Source organism: Anabrus simplex, chromosome 11 (assembly GCF_040414725.1).
Source record: "Anabrus simplex isolate iqAnaSimp1 chromosome 11, ASM4041472v1, whole genome shotgun sequence".
Lineage (NCBI taxonomy): Eukaryota > Metazoa > Arthropoda > Insecta > Orthoptera > Tettigoniidae > Anabrus > Anabrus simplex.
The window spans coordinates 46,688,711-46,716,559 of record NC_090275.1 but is presented as its reverse complement, the minus strand read 5'-3'; the positions used below and the strand labels follow the sequence as shown (position 1 = coordinate 46,716,559).

Below are 27,849 nucleotides of genomic sequence, written 5' to 3'. Positions count from 1 at the left end.
TGCTTACACCACTAGAGAGCTTCATTTTCTGTTCACTTGGAGAAGCACTATTTACATCAGTATTTTAGTATTTGTAAAGTGAGGCACTGACAACTCATTACCACAAGAAAACATTTTTCGCCCCTTTCGCCACTTACAACATTTTGACATGACAGTGGTCGTTACTGTTCGTGTTATATGAAAAACGTCAATTGATTTTTCGCCGGAGACCACCGACCCCAATTGAAATACCATATAAAAAGACAGAGGTTGAAAATTATAATTTTCGACAGTTTTATTTTTACCTTTTTATACTGAAAGATAAATATATACATAAAAATACACATTACTAACAAGTGTTACTTAAAAGTTAGTTTTTCTTGATCTTCTTTTGTAATGATTGTTTCGAAAATATCTTTTTACAGCAGGAACATAGTAGTAAGACTGGTACAAGTGTTGCTGCCGTCACGAAGGCGATCACGTCCAGCAGTAGATACTGGAACAAATACAAGTCCTTTGCTGCAGAACGTAAATGAGGTGCCCCTTTGTGTCTCATGATATACTCGCACCAGAACACGGCTGTTTCAAGAGGAGTCTCAGGTCGGTCTCGGAATTTACTGGACAGCTCTCGCATGTTCTTTGCATAGCTGGAACAAATCAAGATACTTGTCATTTCCTTCAGTTTTAAGCTTTAAAATTACCCTGGTATTTTAACATATCATTGTATACATGGATCATATTACGGAATGGTATTATATGACAGGGAGGGAGCCATCTGGGTGAAAATATAAGCGCTTTGTACTATGCCAATGAATTGGACCCGATCGAAGATTGCGCTGAAAGCCTAAAATCTAATATGACTACTGTCCTAATGAAGTAATAGCTGCTGATAAACTGAAACTGATGATAAAGGAAGCGTGGGTAAAGTAGCGGAAAATATACCGAACTCCGGAAGACCAGGAATCACTTTAATAAAGTAGGCTATGCATTTGACTGTCCTATTTATTGACTGATGTTAGTATTTTTTGTAAAATACGTTTTTTGAAATACCCTTCACTTTCTGGGAATTGAACCTGATATGGTATAGTCATAAATATATACTGCACCGGAAACGTTGGTCTAGAATTGGGTTCGAAGTATTTCAAACTTTAAAATACGCGCCGCGCGCCAAGCAAGTAGCCTGCTACAGCGAACAAGTGGCGAGTGACGTAGGAGCCAGTTCCAACTCGCCAAGGCTAAATTACGTCATTTATAAAACTGTCCATACCCTACCCTTAATACCAAGTCTTACGGGGTTGAGGAGTAAGGAGGGAGCTCTCCCGGTTCCGGTTATACTGCCAACTGAATAGAAATGAAATCTGAATTGAATCGCTAATATGATCGATCAATATGCATTTTCTAAACCTTTATTATCTTAAGCCAACAACTGTGTCAAACACACATTATATAACATTTCTCGATGCGAATCTTGTTCCTAGCATGAATTCTTTAGTTTGACTTTGCTGTGTAAACAACAACAGTATTAGTACGTAAAGTGTACGCCATGTGTCTTACGCCGACGCATAAGCGATTCATAGTTTATGTGCCAAAGGTTTCCAATACGAATCTCGAAAATAACCGAGGTCTACCGATTCAGCACTAGGGAGCTCAGGTGTCACAAAAAGGTTCGCGTACTGTACATTAATTATGATCCGAATGTGAGAGTAACATCACCGTTCACCCCATTTTAATATCTCCAATACTATCAAGTTTCATTAAAATCCACGACGAATTAAGAAAGTTATTGAGAGGAATGAAACAGCTGCAGTCTCGGCGACTCCAGTATGAAAGAGACGCGAGAATTGGACTGGCCCCACAAAACGAGGCAGTTACGGGACAAGACAGCGTCAGTCAGTCAAGGAGCTGTTACGGTACACTGTGGTGGTGTTATTCATTACAACATGGCCCAGAGACAACACCTGGATAACTTCACACGGGGAAACTGGAAGAAGGACGAAGTGTGACGAATGTAGCCCGGGAGTTTGGTACTGCTCACAGCATTGTTTCATGTGCATGGGGAGCATTTCGAACCACAGGCACTGCTGCCCGAAGGAGAGGAGGGAGTCGACCACGGTCAACTACAGCAGCAGATGACGGCTACATTGTGCAACAGGCAAGAAGAGACTCGCGTCAAATAGCGGGTGCAATTGCAACCACATTTGATAGAACTGCAAGGCTCCCAATCTCACGCTCCACAGTGGCACGTGGACTGTATGGGGATGGTCTGTTTGCCGGACGACCATTACGTTGTGTTCCGTTGACACCCGTACATCGGCGGCACCGTTTGCTATTGTGCCAAGAGCACCAGGTGTGGACCAAAGACTTCAATATTACTTATCGGTGTGGACCGACGAGGAGTGCAGTCGTGTGCACTTTTCAGATGAGAGCAACTTCAGTCTTAGTAGTGATTCGTATGTTGTGTCACTGCCAAGTAACACAGCTCTGGCGAGAGGTGGGGACCCTTAATGCACCCAGGAACATTGTCGAACATGATCATTTTGGTGGTCCAAGTGTTATGGTGTGGGGAGGCATAATGTTGCATGGGCATACCAACTTCCAAATTTTTGAACGGGGTACACTCGCCGGTCAACGTTATTGTGACTTTGCACTCCTTCCCCATGTGCGTCTTTTTAGGGGTTCACTGGGCCCTGACTTCATTTTTATGGATGACAGTGCACGGCCGCATCGAACATTGTACGTAGAGGAGCTCTTGGAACGAGAGAATATTCGGCGAATGAACTGCCCTGCCCGTTCCCCCGACTTGAATCCCATCAAAGACGTGTAGGACATGTTGGGCAGACGCATTGCAGCACGTCCATGTGTGCCAACGACTATCCAGCAGTTGTCAACAGCGCTGGAGGGGGAATGGAACACCCTACCACCAAGAACTCTTTACCAATCTTGTGGCCAGCGTGGGAATACGTTGCAGAGCATCCATCACTGTCCGTGGTGATCAAACACCCTTTTAAGAACAATGTTCCTTCTTTTGTGATGCCCAGGGACCATCATGAGTAAATTATTCTCTCTGTGTAAAAGTGTCATTTCTGTCTGTGTCATCGCATATAAATTTCAGTTGCCTACTGTAGCAGATCTTCCTGTGTATGGTTCAAGTCTCATTGAGCTATGTTACTTGGCAGTGACACGACATAAAGTTACTTTCGTCCTTAAGTTTTGCACAGCAGTGCAGTTTTACTATTTGCTTTATGTCGCACCGCTACGACGATGGGATAGGAAAGGGCTAGGAATAGAAACTGACTGAGGCCTTCAGTTCGGTACCATCCCGGCATTTACATGGGAAAGAAGCGGGGAAATGACGGAAACCCACTTCGATGATGGCTGAGGTGGGAATCGAACCCCCTCTATTCAGTGGACCACGTTTCAGTCCTCGTACCGCTTATCAGATGCCGTGGCAGAGCCGGGAATCCGAGGGCGGCAGCTTATCACACTAACACAGAGGCAGACTGGTGTAGTTATAGTTTTAATATTGACATCTCTCGCAGCTTTTACTAAATGCCACATATAACTAACCATGACTGAAAAACGTACCGAGATAAGTAATTACCTATTCTGTAAAAACTTTGTCGCTGTGCTCTGTCAATGGTCATTGCGAAAGCAAGACGTAACGGGAACTGCCTCTATTTGAATTTAATAATAATAATATAATAATGTTATTTGCTTTGCGTCCCACTAACTACTTTTACGGTCTTCGGAGACGCCGAGGTGCCGGAATTTAGTCCCGCAGGAGTTCTTTTACGTGCCAGTAAATCCACCGACACGAGGCTGTCGTATTTGAGCACCTTCAAATACCACCGGACTGAGCCAGGATCGAACCTGCCAAGTTTGGGTTAGAAGGCCAGCGCCTTAACCGTCTGAGCCACTCAGCCCGGCTATTTGAATTTCAAAGGCATGGTACTGCCAGCAGACACCAAACCAATCCTAGGTAGATATATTTTCTCATTCTTGGAAGCAAGCACCTTTAACGACTTCTAATTTTATAATTTTGTCATATGGAGCAACAACTTTTATTCTGGTGATAACTTGATTTCTCAGAGTCATCTATCGGACTAACATAGAAAGATCTGCATATACAACTTTACAGAGCCCTCTAACGGGCTGACATAGAAAGATCAGTGGAGACAACTACGAAGGCAGTGGCGATACATTTAACTGGGCATGATATTATTCGAATAAATTACTATTTTACGCAAATAAAGGAATTAATGATATACATGATATTTTTCTAGAAATCCTGAGATGGAGACTTTTCTTTTGATGTATAACACATAGGTGTTAGAACTGCGGTTTTCGCAATATCTTGCAGCATGGAAATAATTGAATCGGTTATTACAAAAGGACTGAAGTCATTTTGGGGTGGGGGTGGGGGAACATGAGTTTATGGTGATAAACAATTCCTTGGGTATAGATGAATGTTTTAGATGCGAAAGGATGTAAGCCTGACCCGTAGAAGTGTATGAAACCATCTGTCGTTTATGTAACAACGTAAGTCAACAGACTTAAGGTTTTACATAAACAAACGTATTTGTATGCTCATTGTTGGGAAGATCACTTCTGATTTCTTCGGATTTTTTCGTTTCGCAGTACTGCTAAATCTATTCTAATGTGGAGGGAAACATTGTTAAATTTACTAATTGTATAGAAGTATGGATTGTAATGGACTCTAATGTATTCTACAGTTTTATTTATCAAATGGCGAAAGTCAATTCTTCTTCAAAAACGGTTACCGGTATATGCTTCTGCCATTATTCTTCCAAAATGTTTGTATGCATCTTTTATTAAACTCCATTGTTAGGTACAAAATTTCATCGTGTAAACTTGCCAAATACGGAGGGGAAAAAGTTCACGGACTTACTTTTCATTAGTGATGATCGGGAGATTTATTAAGTTATTTCTTGACTTTTCTGAGCATTTGACTTTTTGACTTCTTCCCTTTCATAAATAACCGATTCCATTGCAGTGCATATGAAATAAAAATTACCATTTTCAAGGCAAATGTGATTTCCGCATGAAAGAATCACCTGTACCAGTAGCTAAGTTCATAGAAACGTATTCCATTCCATTTCATTTTTGCCAGAACTCAAGAAATTTCGTTCAGTGTATGTAGACCTATGTATTTATCCGCACACTTTATCTTGGTGCATTTGTGTACGGGGGTGAGAAGTAAGGAGGGAGCTGTCCCGGCATCGATAAATGTCTGGTGCTGCCAACTGAATGAAAATGAAATCTAAATTGAATCGAGAATATGATCGATCGATATGAAATTTCTAAACCGTTATCATCTGAAGCGAACAACTATGTCACATACACATTATATAACATTATAAAACATTTCTCGATGCGAATCTTGTTCCTAGCATGAATTCTATACTTTGGCTTTGTTGTGTAAACAACAACAGTACTAATACGTAAAGTGTACGCCAGATGTCGCACAATGATGCTTAAGCGATTCATAGTTTGTGTTTCAAAGGTTGCCAGTACGAATCTCGAAGATCGCCGAGGTCGACCGATTCAGCACTAGGGTGTAAATGCACCAAGATAAAGTGTGCGGATAATATGTATGTATGTATGTATGTATGTATGTATATATGTATGTATGTATGTATGTATATATGTATGTATGTATGTATGTATGTATGTATGTATGTATGTATGTATGTATGTATGTATGTATGTATGTTTGTATGTTTATCCCGTAGCCCGAATATGGCGGAATACATTCATGCATGGTGCTGTCAAGCTGGCTCCCCAAGACATGTCGAGCTACTGCTAATTTACTGCTTCCATATGACTATTCGAGGTTCGACTTAGGACCTTCCAGTTAGAATGTACAGCTGTTTTGTTTTTGGTTAGCGAACTTCCTACAGGAAGTAGATGATTTTGGTAAAATTTCAAGGTAGGTTCCTGTGTGAGCTAATTAATAGTTCCCTTATCAGCAGCTTCAATACTGCCCCAGTCATAAAAATACTGAAGCTTCAGTGGCAGTTAAATTTTGCTCTGGCCTATGCCAAAGGATAATTGTAAAATAGTTATAGTCTACTTTGAGGGAAGAATATTGTACATAATATTGATGAATATACCTTACCTTGGGTCATCAAGTACAGTGCGTATTGCCTTCAGTAAACTTTCTTTGGTAATGTCTTTGTAATCCAGCCGGAGTCCAACTCCATGCCGCACTGATTTCTCAATGTTGATTTGCTGATCTGCGAAGAACGGAATTCCCAACATAGGCACTCCTCGATGGATTGACTCTTGTGTGCTTAGCAGTCCAGAGTGTGTGATGAAGAGACGAACATTGGGATGAGCTGGTGGACAGAAGTACAGCAAGTTGTCCATTATAATTATTAATACATGTCACTTTTTAAACCATTTTAATGCCACTGTGTAATACCGTTATATACTCTAAACCATTCAATCGTACTTGAGTTAAAGGGCTTCTAACAAACAAATTTAATAAAAAATATTTATTTTCGGGGATGCCTTATCAAATACACTTCGGACCAAAAAACATGCATCATCCTAAAGGACTGTGCTCAGTGGCAGCAGACTGAGGGATTGTTGTGTCAGTGATTACTTTGTCACGGACATCGGTGATCAGATGGCGTTCAGGAGGTCTCTCCGTGCGCACTCTATTTTAACTCTGCAGACAGTTGCTGAGGTTAGGGGTGAAGAGTGTTTGCGACTTCATTTTAGGATACAAGCATGCCGCTCCGACGAGTACATGCTCCTGTTTGACAGCTGCAGCCATTTTCCGGGGTCGCATTGTTCGCCTGCTGGATGCTATGTGGACGTATCGACGGATTGCTGCACACGTCGACTGGACAGAGGAATGGTGCTCTGTTGTCTTCAGTGACGAGAATACGTTCTGTCTGTATGCAAGTGATGGACGTACACATGTATGGCGTAGACCTGGTGAGCGGCCTATTCCAGAGTGCTTTCGCCCACGACACCGAGATCCCACCCAATGCTGGTGTTTCTGCAGGGTGACGTAACAAGTGCCCGCTACATTTCACAGGTTGTTATCCCCGTGCTACTGCCAATTGTTCGACAGGAAGGTCATGTGCTTTTTCAGCAGGACAATGCATGTCCACATAGAGCTGCTGCGACTCAACGTGCTCTGCGTGGTGTACAAAAATCGCCCTCTCGCCAATCGAACACGTATGGGACATGATTAAGCGAAAATGTTCGCACACTCCAGAGCCTACAAAATCCATTGCTTGATTACATCAAAAGGTGCAAGATGCTTGGGACAAACTGCCACAGGACGCCATTTGGCACCTTTATGATAGTTTAAATGCGCGAATATGCGCTTGCATTACCGCCAGAGAGGAAGGGGGTTACACTTTATATTGATGCGACTGTTTGAGCACCCTTTACTGTGACGTGTGTTTCATTTTTTCTGAATTTGTAATCGTATACTCCTGCGATGATGAATTACCTGGCACATCGCTTGCGAATAAAGTAGCATTGTCCTTGAGGATCTTGCATGTTTTTTCCGGCAGTGTAGATTGAAATGTATTAAATTTGCGAAAATTCGCACATGCAACCAAACTGAATGTACTGTATAAACAGATGAAGAACTACATGGTAGAAGGCTGCCTTCCATATTACTGTTAGAAATCTCTATCTCTGAGGCGGAGATGAAAGTGCCAAAGTAATGTGAGGGGGGGGGGGGGGGTCAAATACGCGAGAATTTCTTAATTTGCTTAATGTCAGTTTCTTAATATAAATGCCGATCCATGATGAGTGCATCTTAAATATTAATGTGCGATCATACGATTTTTACTCTTTCGGTATGTACAATACACTTTGAACGGATCAGAGTGTATCAGCTCTTTGTAAGCGTAATATAATATCAAATGTAAATACTTACCAAGAATATCTGATTGTGGCAGCCATTTCCCCACTTTGACATTCTTTGGCTGTCCAGGTAGAGTGTCTGCCTCCCATTTCCACAGTACTTTCTCTGGCAGCTCAGCAAAGGCACTCAAAATAGCTTGTCTCTTCTCTTCTTTTAACTTTTGACTTTGAAGGTTTGTGCCCAGACTAAAGAAAATAACTCCTTCTTTAGCGTTGTCAAGATATTCTTGCAAATCCTGTAGAGATATAAACAAATTAAGAGATTATCTTTATGTAAAATCTAATGTTTAATTAATATTGCGCAGTGCACATTTGAAATTAATTTGCAGAAAATTGCGAAATTAATACGAACACGCTTGTGTTAGCATGTGCTTAACAGACAAGACGTGTTCTCTATTAGGCCCCTTCATTTTCAGAATCATCTTTTTGGTGTTTGTCTTGCAGTGGTGCCAGGTCCGCTGTTTTGCAGGCCAATCTACACTTTGTTCTACTGAGTACGTCGTTTTGAACAAGATGAACATAGCGCATGTCTTTGAGGGCGATGAAGCCAGCGTTTCTTGGGCCGACCACGAGGCCTATTTCCAGATGGTGTGATGCGAAGTGCTGTCCGTACAATAGATGAATATTCTTTATGCATTCCGTGGTCATACTGCCGCAGTCGTGTCTCACGCATCATGTCTACAATCGGAGCAACACCCATGATTTTCCGGATCTCTGTGTTGGATGTTCTATTCGGATCAGGCCAAGTGATCATCGAAGCATGCGCATTTCCATGTCATGAAGTACTTCTTAGTGCTTGACTGTTGATGGCTTTTGGTGCCGGGAGTGTCCGAGCACATGTTCGGCTCGCCAGTTGCAGGTCTTTTTATTTGACTCCCGTAGGCGACCTGCGCGTCGTGATGAGAATGAAATTATGATGAAGACGACACATATTATATGCACACTGTTTAGCGATAGATTTACACCCTAGTGCTGAATCGGTCGACCTCGGCAATCTTCGAGATTCGTACTGGCAACCTTTGAAACACAAACTATGAATCGCTTATGCATCGCTGTGCGACATCTGGCGTACACTTTACGTACTAGTACTGTTGTTGTTTACACAGCAAAGCCAAACTATAGAATTCACTCTAGGAATAAGATTCGCATCGAGAAATGTTATATAATGTTATATAATGTGTGTGTGTGACAGAGTTGTTGGCTTAAGATAGCAAAGGTTTAGAAAATTCATATCGATCGATCATATTATCGATTCAATTCAGATTTCATTTCCATTCAGTTGGCAGTACTAACGGAACTGTGAGAGCTCGCTCCATACTCCTCAAAACCGTACACAAATCTATCGCTGAAAAGTGCGCAGATAATACACCCTGCCCCCGTGCCGGCAAAATTAACCAATGTTGGTTAAAATTCCCGACCCTGCCGGGAATCGAACCCGGGAATCCTGTGACCAACGGCCAGCACGCTAACCATTTAGCAATGGAGCCGGGCATTCCTCAGATAATTCCCATTAATAAACATTGCACAGCTCCCTGCCTTGCTTTATACCAGTAAATGCGATTCCAGTGACTAGTACATTTATATTAGGAAAGTGTCAGGGAACTTGTAATCAGATAGTTTAGTGACTGAAATAAAGGAGTTACTTGCCTTTGGTAGTGGTTTGGGTTCTTTGACGTGAATGCCAGCCACATTGACCACTGATGGCACCAGAGGTCTTGGGTTATCAAAACTGGGATGTGTGTTCACCATGATTGCACTCACTTTGAGAATTTCTTGCGACGGAACGGCAGATGAAGGTCCAAGGTATTTTCTTGAAATGGCTAGAAAAATAAAAGAAGTTAGTTAGTATAGAATGTGTTACGTACCTAAAGTCCTTGTATTCCGTGAATATTTAACTTTCTAGAACCCGGGAGGTTTAAGAAGAGTGCGCTTAGAGATCAGCCGTTTGCAGGTAGTGTGGTGAAAAAACATTTTCGGGGCCACGTGATAGGCATTGTCGAAATCTAGTCCGTATGGGTTTCGAATTTTATTGTTGACATTGGTTTTCGTAATTTATATACAGATTTCTACGTCTTTGTAGAATGGGTTGATATTTTTTTAATTTTTTTAATTTCCGTTTGGGCCTGCTATGGACCACGTAGTTCTTATCTGTAGCAGCTTTCTTCTTTGACCAGTACTCCTTCATTCTTTCACTGTGAACGTCTTTCCGCTCCTGAGTCCATTTCACACCTCCTCCCGGACGCATTGCTTTTTTCTGGTAGTGACTGGAGAGAGTTTGATGTTCTGATCAACGTTCTGTACCTATTCCTGTCATAGATTTCACTGGGAGCAATGCCCAGTTGTTGAAGGTCCTTTCTGACAAGTCTTTCCCACTTAGCATTAGTCCCTTTCCCTCTAGAGGTGGTGTGGAAGATCCTGGATGTGTGCCTCTGATTGTCCATTCTCATGACATGACCATAGAAGTTAAATCTCCTCTTCCTCGTAGATGTTGCAATGCTCTCTAATTGTTGGTAGAGTTCATTGTTGTGCCCGATTCTGTACTTGTCTTCTTTAATAGGGCCCATGATTTTTCTCAGGATCTTCCTTAAGCTCTATTTTCCTGACTTGCCCTTTTCTTACCATGTTTAGGGATTCTGAGGCGTATAATACTGACGGTCTCACTACAGTAGTGTAATGCATGATTTTGAGGTTAAGGGAGAGGAGTTTCGATTTGTACTTACTCTTACATAGGTGGTAGGCGTTTTCCAATTTGATGCGTCTGCTGTTCATGGCCTGATCTTCATTCATGTTCGGGTCTATCCATTCTCAAAGGTATTTGAAGGAGTTGGTCTTTTGTACTGCTTGTCCTCCAGTGGGATTGATTTGGGTGTATCTCTGATGTTGGTGATACACTGTGTTTTGTTGATGACGATTTTCAACCCTACTTTAGCTGCTGTGTGGTCGAGAGAAGATAATTGATGGATAGCTTCCTCCATCACTGGATGCCAGGAGTGTAAGGTGTCTGCGAAGGCTAAACAGGTGACAATTAACTTGTCTTTCCCTTAGCCTATTCTCAATCCAGAGTCATCTTTTAGCATTTTCGTCCACTCACGAATGACTTTTTCGAGTAGGCAGTTAAAGAGGTTTGGAGATAGGCCATCCCCTTGTCTAACACCTGTTCTGATCGCAAAGCTCTGGGACAGCCCCCCTCTGAATTTGATTCTGGCTGTAGTGTTGGTAAGAGTTGCTTTCACAAGATTCAAGGTTTTCTTATCTAGTCCCAGTTCAGCAAGTGTCTGGAAGAGTGACTCTCTATCTACTGAGTCGTAGGCCTTCTGGAAGTCGACAAATGTTGCCATATAGTGTGCGGCGCTCAGGTTTTTGTAAGTGATGGTGGTTTTTGAGGTTCAGGATCTGATCGTCGCATGACCTTGATGTTGAAACCCAGCCTGGTACTTTCCAATGTAGGAGTCTAGATGAGCCTCTACTCTTGTGAGTAATACTTTGGAGAGTATCGTGTACGTCACTGAAATGAAAATGAAATGGCGTATGGCTTTTAATGACGGGATGTGTCCGAAGACTTCGGCTCGCCAGGTGCAAGTCTTTTGATTTGACTCCCATAGACGACCTGTGCGTCGTGAGGAGGATGAAGTGATGATTAAGACGACCCTGCCGGAAATCGAACCCGGGACCTCTATGACCAAAGGCCAACACGCTAACAATTTAGCCACGGAACCGGACTTGTACATCACTGATACAAGGGAAATCCTTCTGTAGTTGTTGAGATCTGATTTGTCGCCATTTTTGTGTAACGGGTGGATGATAGCTGAGGTCCAGTCGCTAAGTAATGCTTCTGTCACCCAGATATTAGGTATGATTTCATGGATACTTTGGATTGACTCCTAATCAGCGTATTTTCAGAGCTTTGCTATGATTCCATCCTCGCCCGCCGCTTTGTTAGATTTCAATTCTGAAATGGCTTTCTGGATCTCCTCCTTTGTTGAGGGGAGAGAGTCCGACTTAGTAACATTCTGAGGTTCAATATGCAGTTTCTCTTTGGGTTCCATTGAATTTGGAAGGCCGTTGAAATACTCTGCTGGAACTGTGGTGTACTCTTCATTGCTTCAGTTTCAGCTTTCCGTCAGCTCCTCTAAGGTGAAGTGTAGGGGCTGAGTAGGGTGTTATTTGAGATTATTAATTAATTAATTAATTAATTTATTTATTTATTTATTTATTTATTTATTTATTTATTTATTTATTTATTTATTTATTTATTTATTTATCTATCTATCGTTATGGCCATGATCGTTTTAGCGTCAAGCAGTGACGTGCACTGAACCCCATCCACCCTAGCGCTGCTGTGGTAAATAACTTTGTATTTACATTTTCTTATTATTCTTTAGAACGCTTTTTATAAAGTTAAAAAACTGCGAACATCTAAGCCAAGCCAAGTACAGCTTTCTTGACAATCCGTTCGCTCTATCGCAGTTCAGGTTCTCCAACGAGCTGGGTTTCCTTGTCGGCGTGAAAGAGAGCTACCCCAGCGAAATTTAAGTCGCTTGGTTGACGCATGCACTTGAAGCTTCCTTGTACTGGGAGCGGGGCGGGGCTGTGGGCTCTTCCGCGACAGCAAATTACGGCCACAGGCCAGCTAGCTTGGGAAAGGTATGTTAATTTTAATACTTGACACTCGAAGTGTTCAGCGCAACAGACTAGAGACTACAAGAAAAATATCAACATGTTAACAGTATAGCCACTTGCATATCGTCTTGCTAATAAAAATAGAGCCAGTTTATTAAATCAGAAGAATATATATTTTATTCTTGGATTTCGGCATGTATAAAGTTTTTTTAGCAATTCACTGATGGCACGTGTAGGGTATGTTTGCCGATAGACGCAGAAAAATATTTAGGTTGCCCAGCATGAACATAGAACTAAAAGCGAAGAAAAAGAATTTTGTATTTGATTGTCTGTGATGGTTGTGTATAGTGAATTTTTTTCAGTGTTTTCTTGGATTATAGGTGAAGTTCCCGTGAGTTTTGTGCCATTCTTCATGAATAAAACGTGTGTTATAGGACGTAACGAATATTTCCCCTCGTTTGTCGTTGATTCACGTACAGTCAGTAAGCGAGTGAAACCATAAAACGTCGGCGCCGGTAAAATACCAGTTAAATTTTGCTGCTTCAGTTTAGATTAGGCTTTTTGACTTAAAAACAAATACTTAGTTCCAGTGTACTTTTTGTGAAAACCATGACTGTACTACCACGAAGCGTCACCGGGTTATATTGTAAGTACATTGTTTAAAATCTCCTATAGGTTAAATCTGCCTCCTTTCAGTTCTTGATTGATACAGTATAATTTTGCATCCATCTCTTGGCACAGGCCAGAACAAAGTGTAGCTTCCACCGAAGTCCCAGTCTCACCCATGGCTGTGACAATACGGAAGCTGTTGGGGTGTGGGTGGTGCTGAGTGATGACATTTAGAGCACAACCAGTGCGTATGAGTATCATGAAAGGTATTGCTCATAGGGTTAGTTGTGCTAAAATAGCACTGTCTGGCCCAGTGATGAAAGCAATGGCAAACTACCTCACTCCTCGTCTTGCCTAGTATGCCTCATTTTGGTACTACTATTGATTTGTGGTTTTCCTATAACCGCATAGACTTTGATGGTGCTATTTGAGGATCCAACCAGCCTCTGGGCTGATGATCTAACAGACATACATTAAATTACGATGGTGTCGTCACTGCCGTGAATACCAGTTTGGAAATATGTGCGAGTTTATGGTTGAAAATATTCTTGAAAGACCTTTCTCAGGTAGACCCTTCTGCGAAAAATGCAGCCTTATAAAAAGGTTGTGTTGACTTTAGAGAATGTAGTGGGGCTACGATTGCTTATATTTAAAAAGCATTTTTGCAGCTGGGGTAACGAATGTGTTCACCGCACGCCACTGGCGTCAAGCCTACAACGGTGTGACATTGATACTGGTAATGTTGGGAATCAGTTTAAGGGACTTTGTGGGAAGCAGAACAAGAGGTACAGAGCATGATAAAACGGGTGTAGAAGGGCCCGGCTGAGAGTCTCAGACGGTTGAGGCGCTGGCCTTCTTACCCCAACTCGCAGGTTCGATTCTGGCTCAGACGGTGTTATTTGAAGGTGCTCAATAACATTATTATTATTATTATTATTATTATTATTATTATTATTACTGACATACTCATTCACTACTATACAATTATTTGTTATATCGTCCAGAAGAGAAGGAAGCCTTATACTTGGCATCATAGATAAGTTGAAAGTTTTCAGTTTCCATCCAATCAGTGAACTTTTCCCCATTATTGTCGTTCTCCTTGTATCCCCATAGTGTGTAATGGCTGTTGAAATCTTCTGAAATTATACTTGCATTTTGCAGAGTTGGAATTGGCGGAGATGGAGAGGGATTTCCAAGAGGTTTATATAGACCTACGTTGATTACTGTCAAATCCCTTACTTTGCAAGATTGATTGCGGACACTAATTTAAATCCTGGAATTTTCCCTCTGGATTACAGTTGGAGATACTTTTCCGTGTGGGTTTCTTGAAGCAGGATGATATGAGTCTAGTGTTCTCTCAAAGCAAAGGTTCTCAAAACCTTTGTTGGGTGCTCACACTTTGCTCTGCTTGTACCCTCGATGTTAACCCCCGCAAGTGCCCAGATGGATTTTTTCCTTCCCAGACGGCAGTGCAGGACGCTAAACCGAATTAGGACCGGCCAAGGTAGAGTGGAGCCACTCTCTTCAAATGGGAATGAAAGACATCACCGCTATGTGACTGCAGAGAAGAAGAGCAGACAGTGGATCACATTGCATTTGAATGTCCTTTACACGCTTATAGAGGCTCTATACACTGTGTCTCAAGCGAAGCTCTTTTCTGGCTCTCAATTTTTGATATGGAACTTTAGTTATGAACTTGAGATGGTTGTTGTACGTATTGTATATAATATTGTATTCATCATATGCTAAATAAATAAATAAATAAATAAATAAATAAATAAATAAATAAATAAATAAATAAATAAATAAATAAATAAATAAATAATAATACTATACACTAAAACATTCAACAAAAGAACAATAATTACTCATGTATTCAATTAAATAGAAGTGCGGAGTGATTATACAATTAAAAGTTCATTTCGTATTTGACTACCGAGCTCGATAGCTGCAGTCGCTTAAGTGCGGCCAGTATCTAGTAATCGGGAGATAGTGAGTTCGAGCCCCACTGTTGGCAGCCCTGAAGATGGTTTTCCGTGGTTTCCCATTTTCACACCAGGCAAATGCCGGGGTTGTACCTTAATTAAGGCCACGGCCGCTTCCTTCCAATTCCTAGGCCTTTCCTATCCCATCGTCGCCATAAGACCTATCTGTGTCGGCGCGACGTAAAGCAAATAGCGTATTTGACTACATAGTAACAAAGTAACAGACACATTGAATGAAACTGCCTGACTGACGAATGCGCGCTGCGAGCAGGTGAATCGTACCTGTGTCCGTGATTTCAGCAAAAATATACCCCTGCCTGCTACCCTTCGTCGCTACACATTGCTGCGCGGGTCTCCGGTACTTGTTGTGGCGCTGTAGACTAGTGTTCATTTAAATCTCGTGCCAGAAATATTCATTTCAGCCTTCAGAACCACCCAGTGCCAGCTCACACTCTCTCTCTTTCATTCGTCAGACTCATGCGGAAGCATAACATATGGGCACACCTAATGAGTGCGGGGAGATGGACAGAGCGAATGACGGGGGATCTAACGTGAACCAAACACCTACATAGATACTTGTTTCCCCGTCTGCCTATACGCCCCCTGTCTCGACCTTGAATATGAGGTAGAGAGGGGAATGAAGGGAAGAACCACACGAGCCAGTACATTGAGGGTCAAATTCTCCTATTTCTTCGTAATTCTTTTGTGCGAAGGCTGGCTGAAATGTTAGCAGTCTCGACCATTACCTCATTGTCAGATGGCATCGCGCCCGACCATTATAAGAAAGAGTTACCCTTATTTTCGTCAAAATAGACCCTATTAAATTACTCTAGATTTGCAAGCACTGTCAAATGAAAAGGTGATTTTGCAATAGGCTAAAATATGCACGGATATCAGACTGGAAATTGAGGTGAAGGAAGGTAACCTTCACTAAGAATTTAGTATGGCGATTCGTGTTTCATTTAAAGATACAGCCACTCCCATAAATATTCGGCCAATGATAAAATCCGCGAAAAAGTGATGACAGTAATGCAACCATGAGCAGAATGTGAAACCAAATGTTTCCAAGTAATGGAACGACATGTGGTTGCATATGCCGAAGAGGAATCATGGAGCGTTGATGTACAGTATGCTGGAACAGAAAGGACATTGCGCACATGGGTGAAATGACACGCCTCAAATATATTCGGTCACCCGGAAAGCCCGAGATTGCCGCTGTGTTCGTTGAGAGCAACAGGACAGATAGCGTTGCAAAACGCTCAGTTCAGTAGTGCCATCACCCTCTGGTATACTAGAGGGCGATGGTAGCGCGGTGCCGCAAGACACGTCGTGCCGAAGTCATTTGCTGCACTGTTGCGGACTGGTATCAAATCGGACCCAAAAGTCAACACAGTACCACGTTTGAAGAACGCCAGCTCGTGATATTCGATCATGCTCGGCGTAAATCGCATAGAAAGATATCGTAGATGCTTAACGTAAGCCGAACAACAGCTGGAGATATAATAAGACGATTCGAAAATGAAGACAGAACTGATTCAGTTCCCCAGACAGGCAGACCAAGAAGGCTGACAGAACGAGAGAAGCGGCTTGTGCTTCGGAATGTGAAACGAAATCCGAAAAATAGTGCCCCGAAACTGGCAGCACCTATTTTAGAGAAGTGTGGAAAGAAAGTGGGCACTGAAACCGTGCGAAGAGCACTGCGAAAGAATGAGGTTTTTTGGGAGAAGAGCTGGGAGGGACCTTACATTAGTGCGGTAAATAAAAAGAAGCGGCTAAAGTTCGCAGAAACGTACGTAAGCTAACCCAGTGCTTGGTGGGAGGATGTGTTACTTGTTGATGTGTTCAACGTCGTCGGGTATCATGGAAAGCAATCGGTGTGGCGGAAACGTAATGAGTAACTGAGAAACAAGTAATTTGCAAGCAACGGCAAAACTTGGTGGAGGAAGTGCGATGGTGTGGGGATGTCTTGCATCAAACTGGATTGGTGCACTGAGTTTCACTGAACATATTTTGACAAAAGGGGGCTATTTGACTATCATCAAAAACAATTTGCGACAATCTGGGGAACAACTTGGTGTACAGCGTACTTTCAAGTTCTACTAAGATAACGACCCCAAGCACAAGTCGTACCTTGTCAGGGAGTGGCTGCTGTACAACTGCCCGAAGGGTTTGGAGACTCCACCACAATCACCCGACCTGAACCCCATCGAGAATGTGTGAATCAAATGAGGGCAGCTCTGGAATTGAGGCCGCCAAGTTCCCTCGCAGACTTTCAGAGGAGACTGCTACAAGAATGGGAGGCATTAAGCTCTGATTATATCAAGAAAATCATCGCCAGTATGCCGAATCGACTGGAGGATGTCATAAAAAGTCAAGGTGGCCCTACAAAGTACTGAATGTGTAACAGCGTTGTGCATTGTGCGAATTTATGTTGCTTTTTGCATAGTGGCCGAATAGTTTTGACGCGACATTTTAATTGTTGCTTTTTATTTAATGTACGACAGATGGCGTACTAATGACTGTCAGAAGAGTTTGACTTACATCACAATGTTTGTAGAACGTGTTATTATGTTTTCCTACATGTTTCTTTGTATTATACGTTATCATTATAGTGTAAGAATAACTACCCAATAAAAGAGTGTCAAAAATCAGAGTGACCGAATATTTATAGGAGTATCTGTACTCTTTTACTGAAATATCATACCATACTTTATCTTACTATAATTATGAGAAACGGGAGAGAAATTAAATCGGATAAAATGACGTGTAAAAATAAAAGACGGAGACAAGGCTTTCATGTAAAAGACTAGTAAATGAAGAATATTATTCACAGTCCAAAAATGAATAATGACAAGTGAGTTATAATAAATAAAAATAAGATATTCTCATAATATCATAGTAAAATATCTTAAAGAAACAAAGGAGTACATATCGCAAGAAAAGTAAACAAATAAAATGAACGCTTCCTGCACATGAAAATAAGTGTATCTGTATAAAATGAAAAGTAGAGTATGATCTTAAACAGTGCACGGGTTTTCCACACAATAATAATAATAATAATAATAATAATAATAATAATTGTTATTATTATTATTTTCTAGCCATTCAAATGATTGGATGAAATTAATAAGGGAAAATACGAATGGGTATCCCGCGTGGCTAAGGCGGCCTCTCACTGCTGGATGCCGTGGTTCAATCCCCGGTCGCTTCATATGAGATTTGTGCTGGACAAAGCGGAGGCGGGACAGGTTTTTCTCCGGGTTCTCCGGTTTTCCCTGTTATGTTTCATTCCAGAAAAACTCTCCAATATCATTTCATATCATCTGTCAGCAATTAATCATTGCCCCAGAGGTGTGCGACTGGCTTCGGCAGCCGGCACAATTCCTATCCTCGCCGCAAGGGCGGGGCTACATACATTCCATCCCTAACCCGGTCACTGCTCTCTCTTTGTCTTCTCAAGTTGCCCCGATTTTCTGCTAGTTTTAAGGGCCTCCGTGCCCTCTTCCTGGTTATCTTCTTATCTAAAAATTAAACTGTGTGTTATAGCAAGACGGTAAGACGGTTGAATAACAGCACTGAAAACGTATAGCAGTCACCGAATACTGAAGCATTTTAATGTCTTTATGCAGTTTGGAAACGCTGAATTATGTGAGATATCCGTAATCGTGCAAGCCTGATCATAAACAGTATTCGAATGGGTCGAGGTGCTGTATGGTATTCTATATTGCCGAAAATACATTACTGGTCCGAAAGTTATTCACAGGGGAAACGTGCTTAGTAGGTCAGTATTTTCTTTTCTTTTTTTCTTTTCTTTTCACGAATTGCCATACGGTATAAAAACATTCCTTCTTATTATGACCATTTTTGTACCTTTATACAGCCGTTGAATTTTAAATAACTACTGAGTTTATTTCCCGTAGGGTGTTCTATTATTAATCATAATAGGCTATATATTCAATCCTCAACAACCAAAGTAAAAATAACCTGGCATTAAATAATTATTAGCAACAGAGACGCAAGGGTGTTTGCAAAACCGTTCTTACGGAGTTATTATCAGCGCAGATCAAACACTTAAATGCCATACGTAGTGGTTCGGGATTACTTCGTACACATTTCTGCACAATGAAATTAGAGTTAACTAATTGTTTTCTTTGATTAGGAGAAGCCATTATAACAATGTTAAAAAAGGAAAAATGTTTAACCTCAAGATCAGCAAGAGTAGCAAGAGTGCTCAAGAACCTCTACATGAACTTCTATTTGTAATTCAAGAAAAGTGTCATAATTGCTACCATTGTGTTAACTTCTTGCCATTTTTTTGTGTAGGCTGATGATGACATGGACAGATGTCCAAACCGGTCCCTTAATAAATTAAATTAAATATGTTGCTACATTGATTCGTGCAACAGTGTTATTGTATTGAAAAGGTGGAACATTTTTCCTTTTTTAACATTGTTACTATTTGTTCAATACGGATCAGTTATGAAGTTTTTAACTTTAAAAGAAGCCATTATAGCTAGAATGTTTAACCATTAAACATCTCAATCAGTTTCGGAGAAAGTGGTATTGGGAATGACCTCTGAGTGCGTAACGTCCCAGGCCACACCCCCTGGAAGATGAACACATGCGACATTGTCTCGCTTACTTCCCCTTCATCCTCATGGTTGGCCAAAATCTGCGCCCAAACCTTGCCTGTTTTCCTTTCCACGTGGAATTCTTGTGATCACGAGTATTCAAATCGTTTAGCCGCTACGAACGACATTTTCTGCATATTGCCGCTAAGCATTTTTCTTGATAATTAAAGAAATTAAAGTAAAGCATTAACTGAAAAGATAGCAGGGTTTGTACAAATTGCGCCATAACGGAATAAGCATTTATATTTTTCTCCACAAAGTAGCACTGGCTACCGGCAAGCAAGCCTGATGTAGAATTTATGTGCCTTTGGTGGTGGCTATACTGTACACCTGAAGTTTCGCTGCATTAACAATATATTCAGCCTCTATTTTGCTATTTCCCATTTGTATAGAAAGTCCTTGAGCTCATTGTAGGACACAAATATTTCCTAGATATAGTGTTACGTGTGAAGTTTATCCTTACCATCAATAGTTGGCAGTAACTTAGAATTCCAACCATGATCCACCCACAGATTAAAGAGGAAGTTGTGCATCCGTTCTGAGAATGTCATATGTTCTGAGTATGGTAACAATAGGTTAGGGATGTAAGAAGGATTATTTGGATTTCCAAACATGTAATCAATCCAGTGTGGATGACTATATGCATTCCCTCCTATCACAGGCGGCGACCTGGAAGTAAAAGAAAAGCAGAAAAAAGAATATTAATTAATATTGTTAGACGAGATGCCATATGAGTAACACGCGTGACTTTAAGCTCGTGGAATTTAAGTGTTTAGGCAGGTGTAAACAATTGCGACAGTGCTGTAATTTGCCACATTGCATCTATTTGTATCGTGGAATCATGTACTATCAACAATTATTTCGTCCTTTGTTCGAGTGCCGTGCAATTAATGTAATAGTGAAATGGCGCCAGGAACGAAGAAGAATCAACAGCAGGCCGAGTGCAGGAGTGCCAAACCAACAGAAGACACCGTGAGGAAAATAATAGAAGAGACACTTCAGTCTAAGATATTCGTGGAATTAATTGTGAGTACCATAGTGGACAAAATTACGGAGTGTGTGTTAAAGAGACTAGAGGAATCTGTGCAGTTCAGTATAAATGCATGTGAGAACCTAAAGAATCAGATTGCCAAGAGAGACAAAGAACTCGCAGAACTGAAAGTGGAAGTGAAATCAAATTATGATAATTTGGAACAATATCAGCGTAGAAATAACCTCCGCATATTTGGCATTCCGGAGGAGTCAAATGAGGACACGGGCAATTTAGTATTAAATGTTGCACGTGACATTTGTGCCGACATAAAATTGACTGATATTGACAGGAGCCACAGAGTCGGGCTTAAAATTGGTAATAAACCCCGGCCTATTATCGTGAAGATGACAAGTTATTGCACCAGGAAGGAGATATTCGCAAAGAAAAGGCATTTGAAAGGATCTCGCGTCACGATTCGGGAGGACCTTACGCCTGCCAGACTGACGGTTCTGAAGGCGGCTATCTCCAAGTTCGGCGTCAGAAATGTCTGGACCAGTGTTGGAGTTATCCTGTTTAAGACCCCTGACGGCAGCATGCACCGCGCTACGCAGATGAGTGACATTCCATAAGCTTACTCATATCTAACCTGTGTTTATTTTACTAACCCATAAGTTGGTAACCCTCTGTATTGAGTTTTGTGTCCTCTTCTAGGACACATCTCCCTCTCGCTATCTCTCTCTCTCTCACTCACTCTTCCCTTCAATGCTATTTCATTCCACCCTGCTTGGCTGAACGGCTGTCGTCTACCTGCTTGACCTTCACTAGCTCGTTAATTATGGTAACCTACTGAACATTGACCTTGTCCCAACCCTCTGTACAAACTCCGTACTTTTACAGTAACTTCCTTCTTAGTATTAAATAACAGCTGACTATCACATTTTCCTGTAAATAGTCAGAATAGGTTTAGAAGATGATTATGTAACATGCCAACCTCTTTCAGAGACGAGAAGGGGCATCAAAGATTGCACGAGAAGATTGCAGAAGCATGCGGAAGGGAAAAGTATATAAGAAATTTTTCATACTAATATTAGAAACATAAGGAAAAATAAGAACATTTTAGATGTTGTTTTAAAGGATATGATCGTAGGTTTGATGTCATAATTTTAACAGAAATTTGGTCACTGAGTAATGTAAATATAAGTAACCATGCCTTGTATAAATCTTATTACAATGAGGGTTCAGTTAACAAATGTGATGGTGTTGTATTAATGGTAAAAAATGGTTTGGAGCACGAAATGGAAATTATTGAGTATGATGACTTTAAATTTCTCAGAGTAGTAATTAACTATGACAACAAGAAAGTAGCTATTACAGGAGTATATCGGTCACATGAATATCACAAACAGCGGTTTCTCTGTGCGTTAGATCATTATATCCAAGATAGATGCCATCTTGAAACCGAACTGATAATAGGGGACACAAATATAGACCTTTTAAATGAACACGACTGTGACGAATATCTCAACATGTTACAAGAAAGTAATTTTCAGTCCTTAATAAACAATCCCTGGTACAAGTAAATCCTGTATTGATCATGCTTTGATTAAAAGTAGGTTGAGAAATGACGACATTCTGTCTATCATCTCTCAAAGTAAAATTTCAGATCATTATCCTATAATAGTAAGTCTCAACATTCAAAATGCCTCGGTCCCTAATAATATACCAAATTTTCGACGTAACTGATTTAAAATAGATCATTTTGAGCTTAAAAATCATTTAAGTAAAATAAATTGGGGAGACATCTTAAACAGCAGTGATTTAGATATCAAACTTGATAAATTCGTGAATACGATTAAAAGCTGCGTAAGTCTGTCCACTGTTAAATCGAAATCAAAGGAAGTGAAAATAACAGAATGGATTTCTTACGGTTTGGTGAAATCTATTCACACAAGAGACCGACTTTATCAAAAATATTTAAAGAATAAGGATAACTTGGAAATTAAAGAACAGTACAGGAAATACAGGAACAAACTAAATGATCTAATTATGAAAAAGAAAACTGAGTGCTATAGGAATCTGATCAATCGCAATTCAAATAACCGGGAAAGGTCTAGGGCGTAGTCAATGAAATAACACAACGGTCAGTTAGAAAAGAAGAGATCAAGAAAATCAGATATAAAGGTGAAATCTGTAAAGACGACATCAATATTTCTAATAAATTTAACAATTATTTCATTAACAAAACCACTGAGAATGCAAAGCATCGCAGACAGTTTTCCGACTCCACATTAAATATCGCTCGCAACCCTCATACTTGCTTCCTTGCACCGGTAACAGATTACGATCTGAAGAGATGTTTGAGTGAAGTACATGAAAACAAAGCTGTAGGAATAGACAATATTTCGGCTCGAATTATTAAAGAAAATATAGAGTCATTAAAGGAACCGTTGCTGAATATTATCAATGATTCCTTCACCTTAGGTTACTTTCCAAAGCAGCTTAAAACAACAATAGTAAAACCTCTTCACAAGTCGGGAAATATTTATGACATTAGAAATTACAGACCCATTTCGATAACTACAACAGTGTCAAAAATATTCGAAAAATGCTTAAAGAACAATATTTTCCCATTTTTAGAAAAACACCAAATACTTTCGCCCAGACAGTTTGGATTCATTAAAAATCTCGGAACGACTGATGCTATATCCACCTTAACAAAGAGAATATATGAAAATCTTAATTCTTCTCTGCTCTCCACAGGGATATTTCTCGACCTTGAAAAGGCATTCGATAGTGTGTCACACCGCTTGCTCCTCCAGAAATTGGAAAAATACGGCTTTAGGGGTAATGTTCTGCATTTGCTTGAGAGTTACTTGACATCTTGAGTACAGTACGCCAAAATTAATCAACATCTAAGCACACCGATGAAGATAATAAAGGGTGTCCCACAAGGCACAGTATTAGGTCCACCATTGTTTATTCTATTTATTAATGATCTAGAGAAAACAATAGCAAATGCCGAACATACGCACATCGTAACATATGCAGATGATACAGTCATTTATATAGAGGGTGATAGCTGGAATCTCGTCAGAGAGAGAGCAACTCGAGCACTGCTTAAAGTTAAAGTATGGTTAGATAATAATGAATTATTTCTAAACATTAAAAAGACAAAAATTATGAATTTTTCAGTAACAGATACAGGGAACGACTTTAATGAATTAACTGTACACAACATCAACTGTAAATTTAATTGTAACTGCTACAAAATTTATAAAGTAAGTAATGTTAAGTATTTAGGATTATTAATTGATTCGAACATGAAGTGGAAAAGTCACATTACCGATTTAAGAAAGAAAATAAGAAGAACTATTTATATATTTCACAATTTAAAATACATATCCAGTATGAAATTGCTAAGAGAGATTTAGTACGCTTTAGTTCATTCTATTCTTAGCTACGGAATATTGGCATGGGGAGGAGCCTACAAAAATGTAATCAATAAAATACAGGTTGTTCAAAACCTTATATTACGAGTAATGTACCAGAAAGGAAAATTATACCCAAGTAGTCAATTATATGCTGAAGCAAATATATTTAATGTAAAACAGCTCTATGCCCTCGAAATATACAAATATATTAACAAAGACAAAAATATAATTGAGAACATTAAACATGAATATTCAACACGCAGTAAGATGTACCACGTTGTATGTTATACAAACCCAAACTTAACATAACAAAGCGCAATTTCTTGTACTTCATTCCAAAATTCTTTAATGTCCTTTCCGGTTCTTTACAAACTACTTCATTAGGTCAGAAAATGAGTCTGAAGTGTCTTAAATCCTTTGTCAGGGATAATAAAACTGTTATTGAAGAAATAACTAAATGAGAATATCACGTCACCATATTCAATTTCTATTCGATGCTCCACCGTGTGCTGTTGATCATATCCATCATTCACTCATACCCATACTCGTACTTCATGCATCATTTTAAAATATATTTCTCTTTATGTAATTAATATTCTAAATTACACACACAAGGTTTCACCTTACGTGGTACTTTACTGATATCTACTCGACTCTGTTGAGATTGGTGTGATTTTGTTACGTATAATAATAATAATAATAATAATAATAATAATAATAATAATAATAATAATAATAATAATATAATTTCGTGTGGCTATTTCTAGCCGAGTGCAGCCCTTGTAAGGCAGACCCTCCGATGAGGGTGGGCGGCATCTGCCATGTGTAGGTAACTGCGTGTTATTGTGGTGGAGGACAGTGTTATGTGTGGTGTGTGAGTTGCAGGAATGTTGGGGACAGCACAAACACCCAGCCCCCGGGCCATTGGAATTGACCAATGTAGGTTAAAATCCCCGACCCGACCGGGAATCGAACCCGGGACCCTCTGAACCGAAGGCCAGTACGCTGACCATTCAGCCAACGAGTCGGACATAATAATAATAATAATAATAATAATAATAATAATAATAATAATAATAATAATTTATTTAATGTGTGCAAGAGATAGTTACAAGTTCAATTTATTTTAAGTATTAATACGTTAATAATGATAATACTATTACTTCTGTAATGTATGTGGTTTAGTTACAAGATTAATTTTTCTCAAGTAATAATGTAATTAGAAGAGTTATGTATATAAGCACAGAGTCCTGTAAATATGCAAACAACATAATGAGTGAATAAATACTACTACTACTAAAAAAATCAGCAAGCAAATAAAGAAAGAATTACAAAATTACAAAAAGCATACAAAATTGTCTGGAGCAGATACAACAAAAAATCTATATCCCAAAACGCAAAATTAAGACACTACAACACATTTGTTAAACCGGAATCCCTTTATGCATCAGAAACGCTGATAATTGGTGGTAGATCACAAATAAAAAACATCGAAAAAGAAGAGAGGAAAATTCTCAGGAAAATTCTAGGACCTAAATGACAAATAGTATTTGGATGAAAAGGAAATCACTGGAAATCTATCAAGTAACAGAAAATCACAGACATCATAAGAAAAAGACGATTAAAATTCTATGGTCACCTGATCAGAATGGATAAAAAAAGGCTAACAAAGAAAATACTAAATCTCTCAGTATAAAAAAAATCACAACTGGCAAAAATCTTCCGGAAATTGGTATAAATGAAGAACTCTTGCAAGACAGAAAAATAATCATAAAATGTCATAAACAAACACAAATTTGCTGATCAATCTAGAAGACAATCTACGGGATGGACGAAAGAACGCAAGAAGAATCACAGCAAACGTATGAAGAGATTTTGGGAAGACAAGAACAAACGTTGTGCTAAATAAGTTCACACGCGCTCCTTGGTTGGGGACAACGAATGAAAAAAATAAAATAAATAACTAACAAAATGGATTGATACATGGGAATGGTATTAATAGCATCGCTTATACCTCAGTCACTTTCACAGTGCCTTAAGTAAAAGTAGTGGTATTAATATTTTGATTCGTTATACCAAACCTGAGAGCGTGTTTGAACATAATTAGCTCTACTCTTTCCCCTTTTCTTATCAGTACCAGTTCCTAATTTATTTTCATTGCGTTCTCTTTTCCGTCGTGTGTCTTTACGTCTCTGTTTTTCAGCAAATGTATGATTGTTTATTAGGATTCTGAATTTTGTTCTATCTTGAATAGTTTGTTAGTTAATCCGAATACGAATTTCTGGTAGTTTATTTTATGTCTACTAGCCATTTGGGTGGTTGTTTGTTTAGTCTTTACAATGCTATTTGCTAGCCTATTTGCCATTCTATAAAGGTTAACGCGACATTTTTATCGCCGTTTTTCTGGTTATATTTGTGATTTTTTCCCCTGATTTGATAGTTATCTTATGTTTTTTTCAACCAAATTCCCATTTCGTATTTTGGTCCTTAGATTATTCTGAGTATTTTTCTGCCTTGTTTTTCTATGTTTTCTATTTTTGATACAATTATTTTATTTAGTTCGAGTCAGGTAGAATGAGTAAAGTTACAAATGGCAACCAAAATGGTTGACGGATACTAAGAACGACATAAAAGAATGATTGTACTTACCCAAATCTTTTTGTTAATCCCAGAAGACATTCCCCACACGAAGGTTCATATATAATCAAGTCGAACTTGAAATTGTCTGGGTAGTTTAGGAGAGTCTTCATTCCTTTGCTCTTGAAGGTGAAGTCGCATATTTTAAAAACCCAGTCAAAGTAAAGTTCTAGCATTCGGAATGGCGTGTCCTCACTCAGATTCTCGAGGTCGAAATCTTGTTCTTCTATAAAGTCGTAAATTCCTTCCAGGACAAAGCTCGTGACGTTGGGAACGGGCTTCTTCATAGGCAACGTGTCTATAACAGTGAGATTGTGGCCTCTTTCCGCTAGCGCGGTGACGAGAGCGCTGTTCCAGATGTGGTGACTTCGCGATGCGATGTTCAGTAACATCAGAATGTTAGCAGCTCTAGTAGCACTCACCCAGCCCAGCAGCAGGCTTACTAGTGACAGATGAAGTCTCATAGCTGTTAACTGCCTGGAAAAGAAAATGTGTAATAACAGGCAAAATCAAGGGAGTAAAGTATTTTGTAAACTGTGTGTACATTTCTATGTAATGGTGGATATTTTAAGGTAACATTCAATCCCCTCTAAATCGTAGTATTAATAATAATAATAATAATAATGTTATTTGCTTTACGTCCCACTAACTACTCTTTTACGGTTTTCGGAGACGCCGAGGTGCCGGAATTTAGTCCCGCAGGAGTACTTTTACGTGCCAGTAAATCTACCGACTCGAGGCTGACGTATTTGAGCACCTTCAAATACCACCGGACTGAGCCAGGATCGAACCTGCCAAGTTGGGGTCAGAAGGCCAGCACCTCAACCGTCTGAGCCACTCAGCCCGGCAATCGTAGTATTAAGGTAGGCTATTAAGGCATCTGAATTATTTAAGGGATGTGTGAATTTATGTATGAACGTGTTGTATTTACAGTGGTGCGATAACAGTTGATGTAAACATTTTGAAATACCTAAGGTAAGGGAGAGTGGGGGAATTGTCCGCAAGCGGGTAATCGTGCGTAGTGGAAAATTCCATGTTCATAGTAGATTCAAATACAGTAGAGACAATAC

At 39.9% G+C, this 27,849-nt stretch overlaps 1 protein-coding gene across 1 annotated transcript; it reads right to left on the bottom strand.

The window, feature by feature from the left end:
* Window positions 1-277: 277 nt before the first annotated feature.
* Window positions 278-26,920, bottom strand: LOC136883231 (UDP-glycosyltransferase UGT5). The gene is made up of 5 exons (XM_068229719.1): window positions 26,792-26,920; window positions 9,541-9,713; window positions 7,907-8,129; window positions 6,119-6,338; window positions 278-626 (listed from the first exon to the last, which is right to left on the bottom strand). The coding sequence occupies exons 2-5, from the start codon at window positions 9,640-9,642 to the stop codon at window positions 350-352; spliced, it is 822 nt and encodes a 273-aa protein (XP_068085820.1). The 5' UTR covers window positions 9,643-9,713; window positions 26,792-26,920; the 3' UTR covers window positions 278-349.
* Window positions 26,921-27,849: the final 929 nt, after the last annotated feature.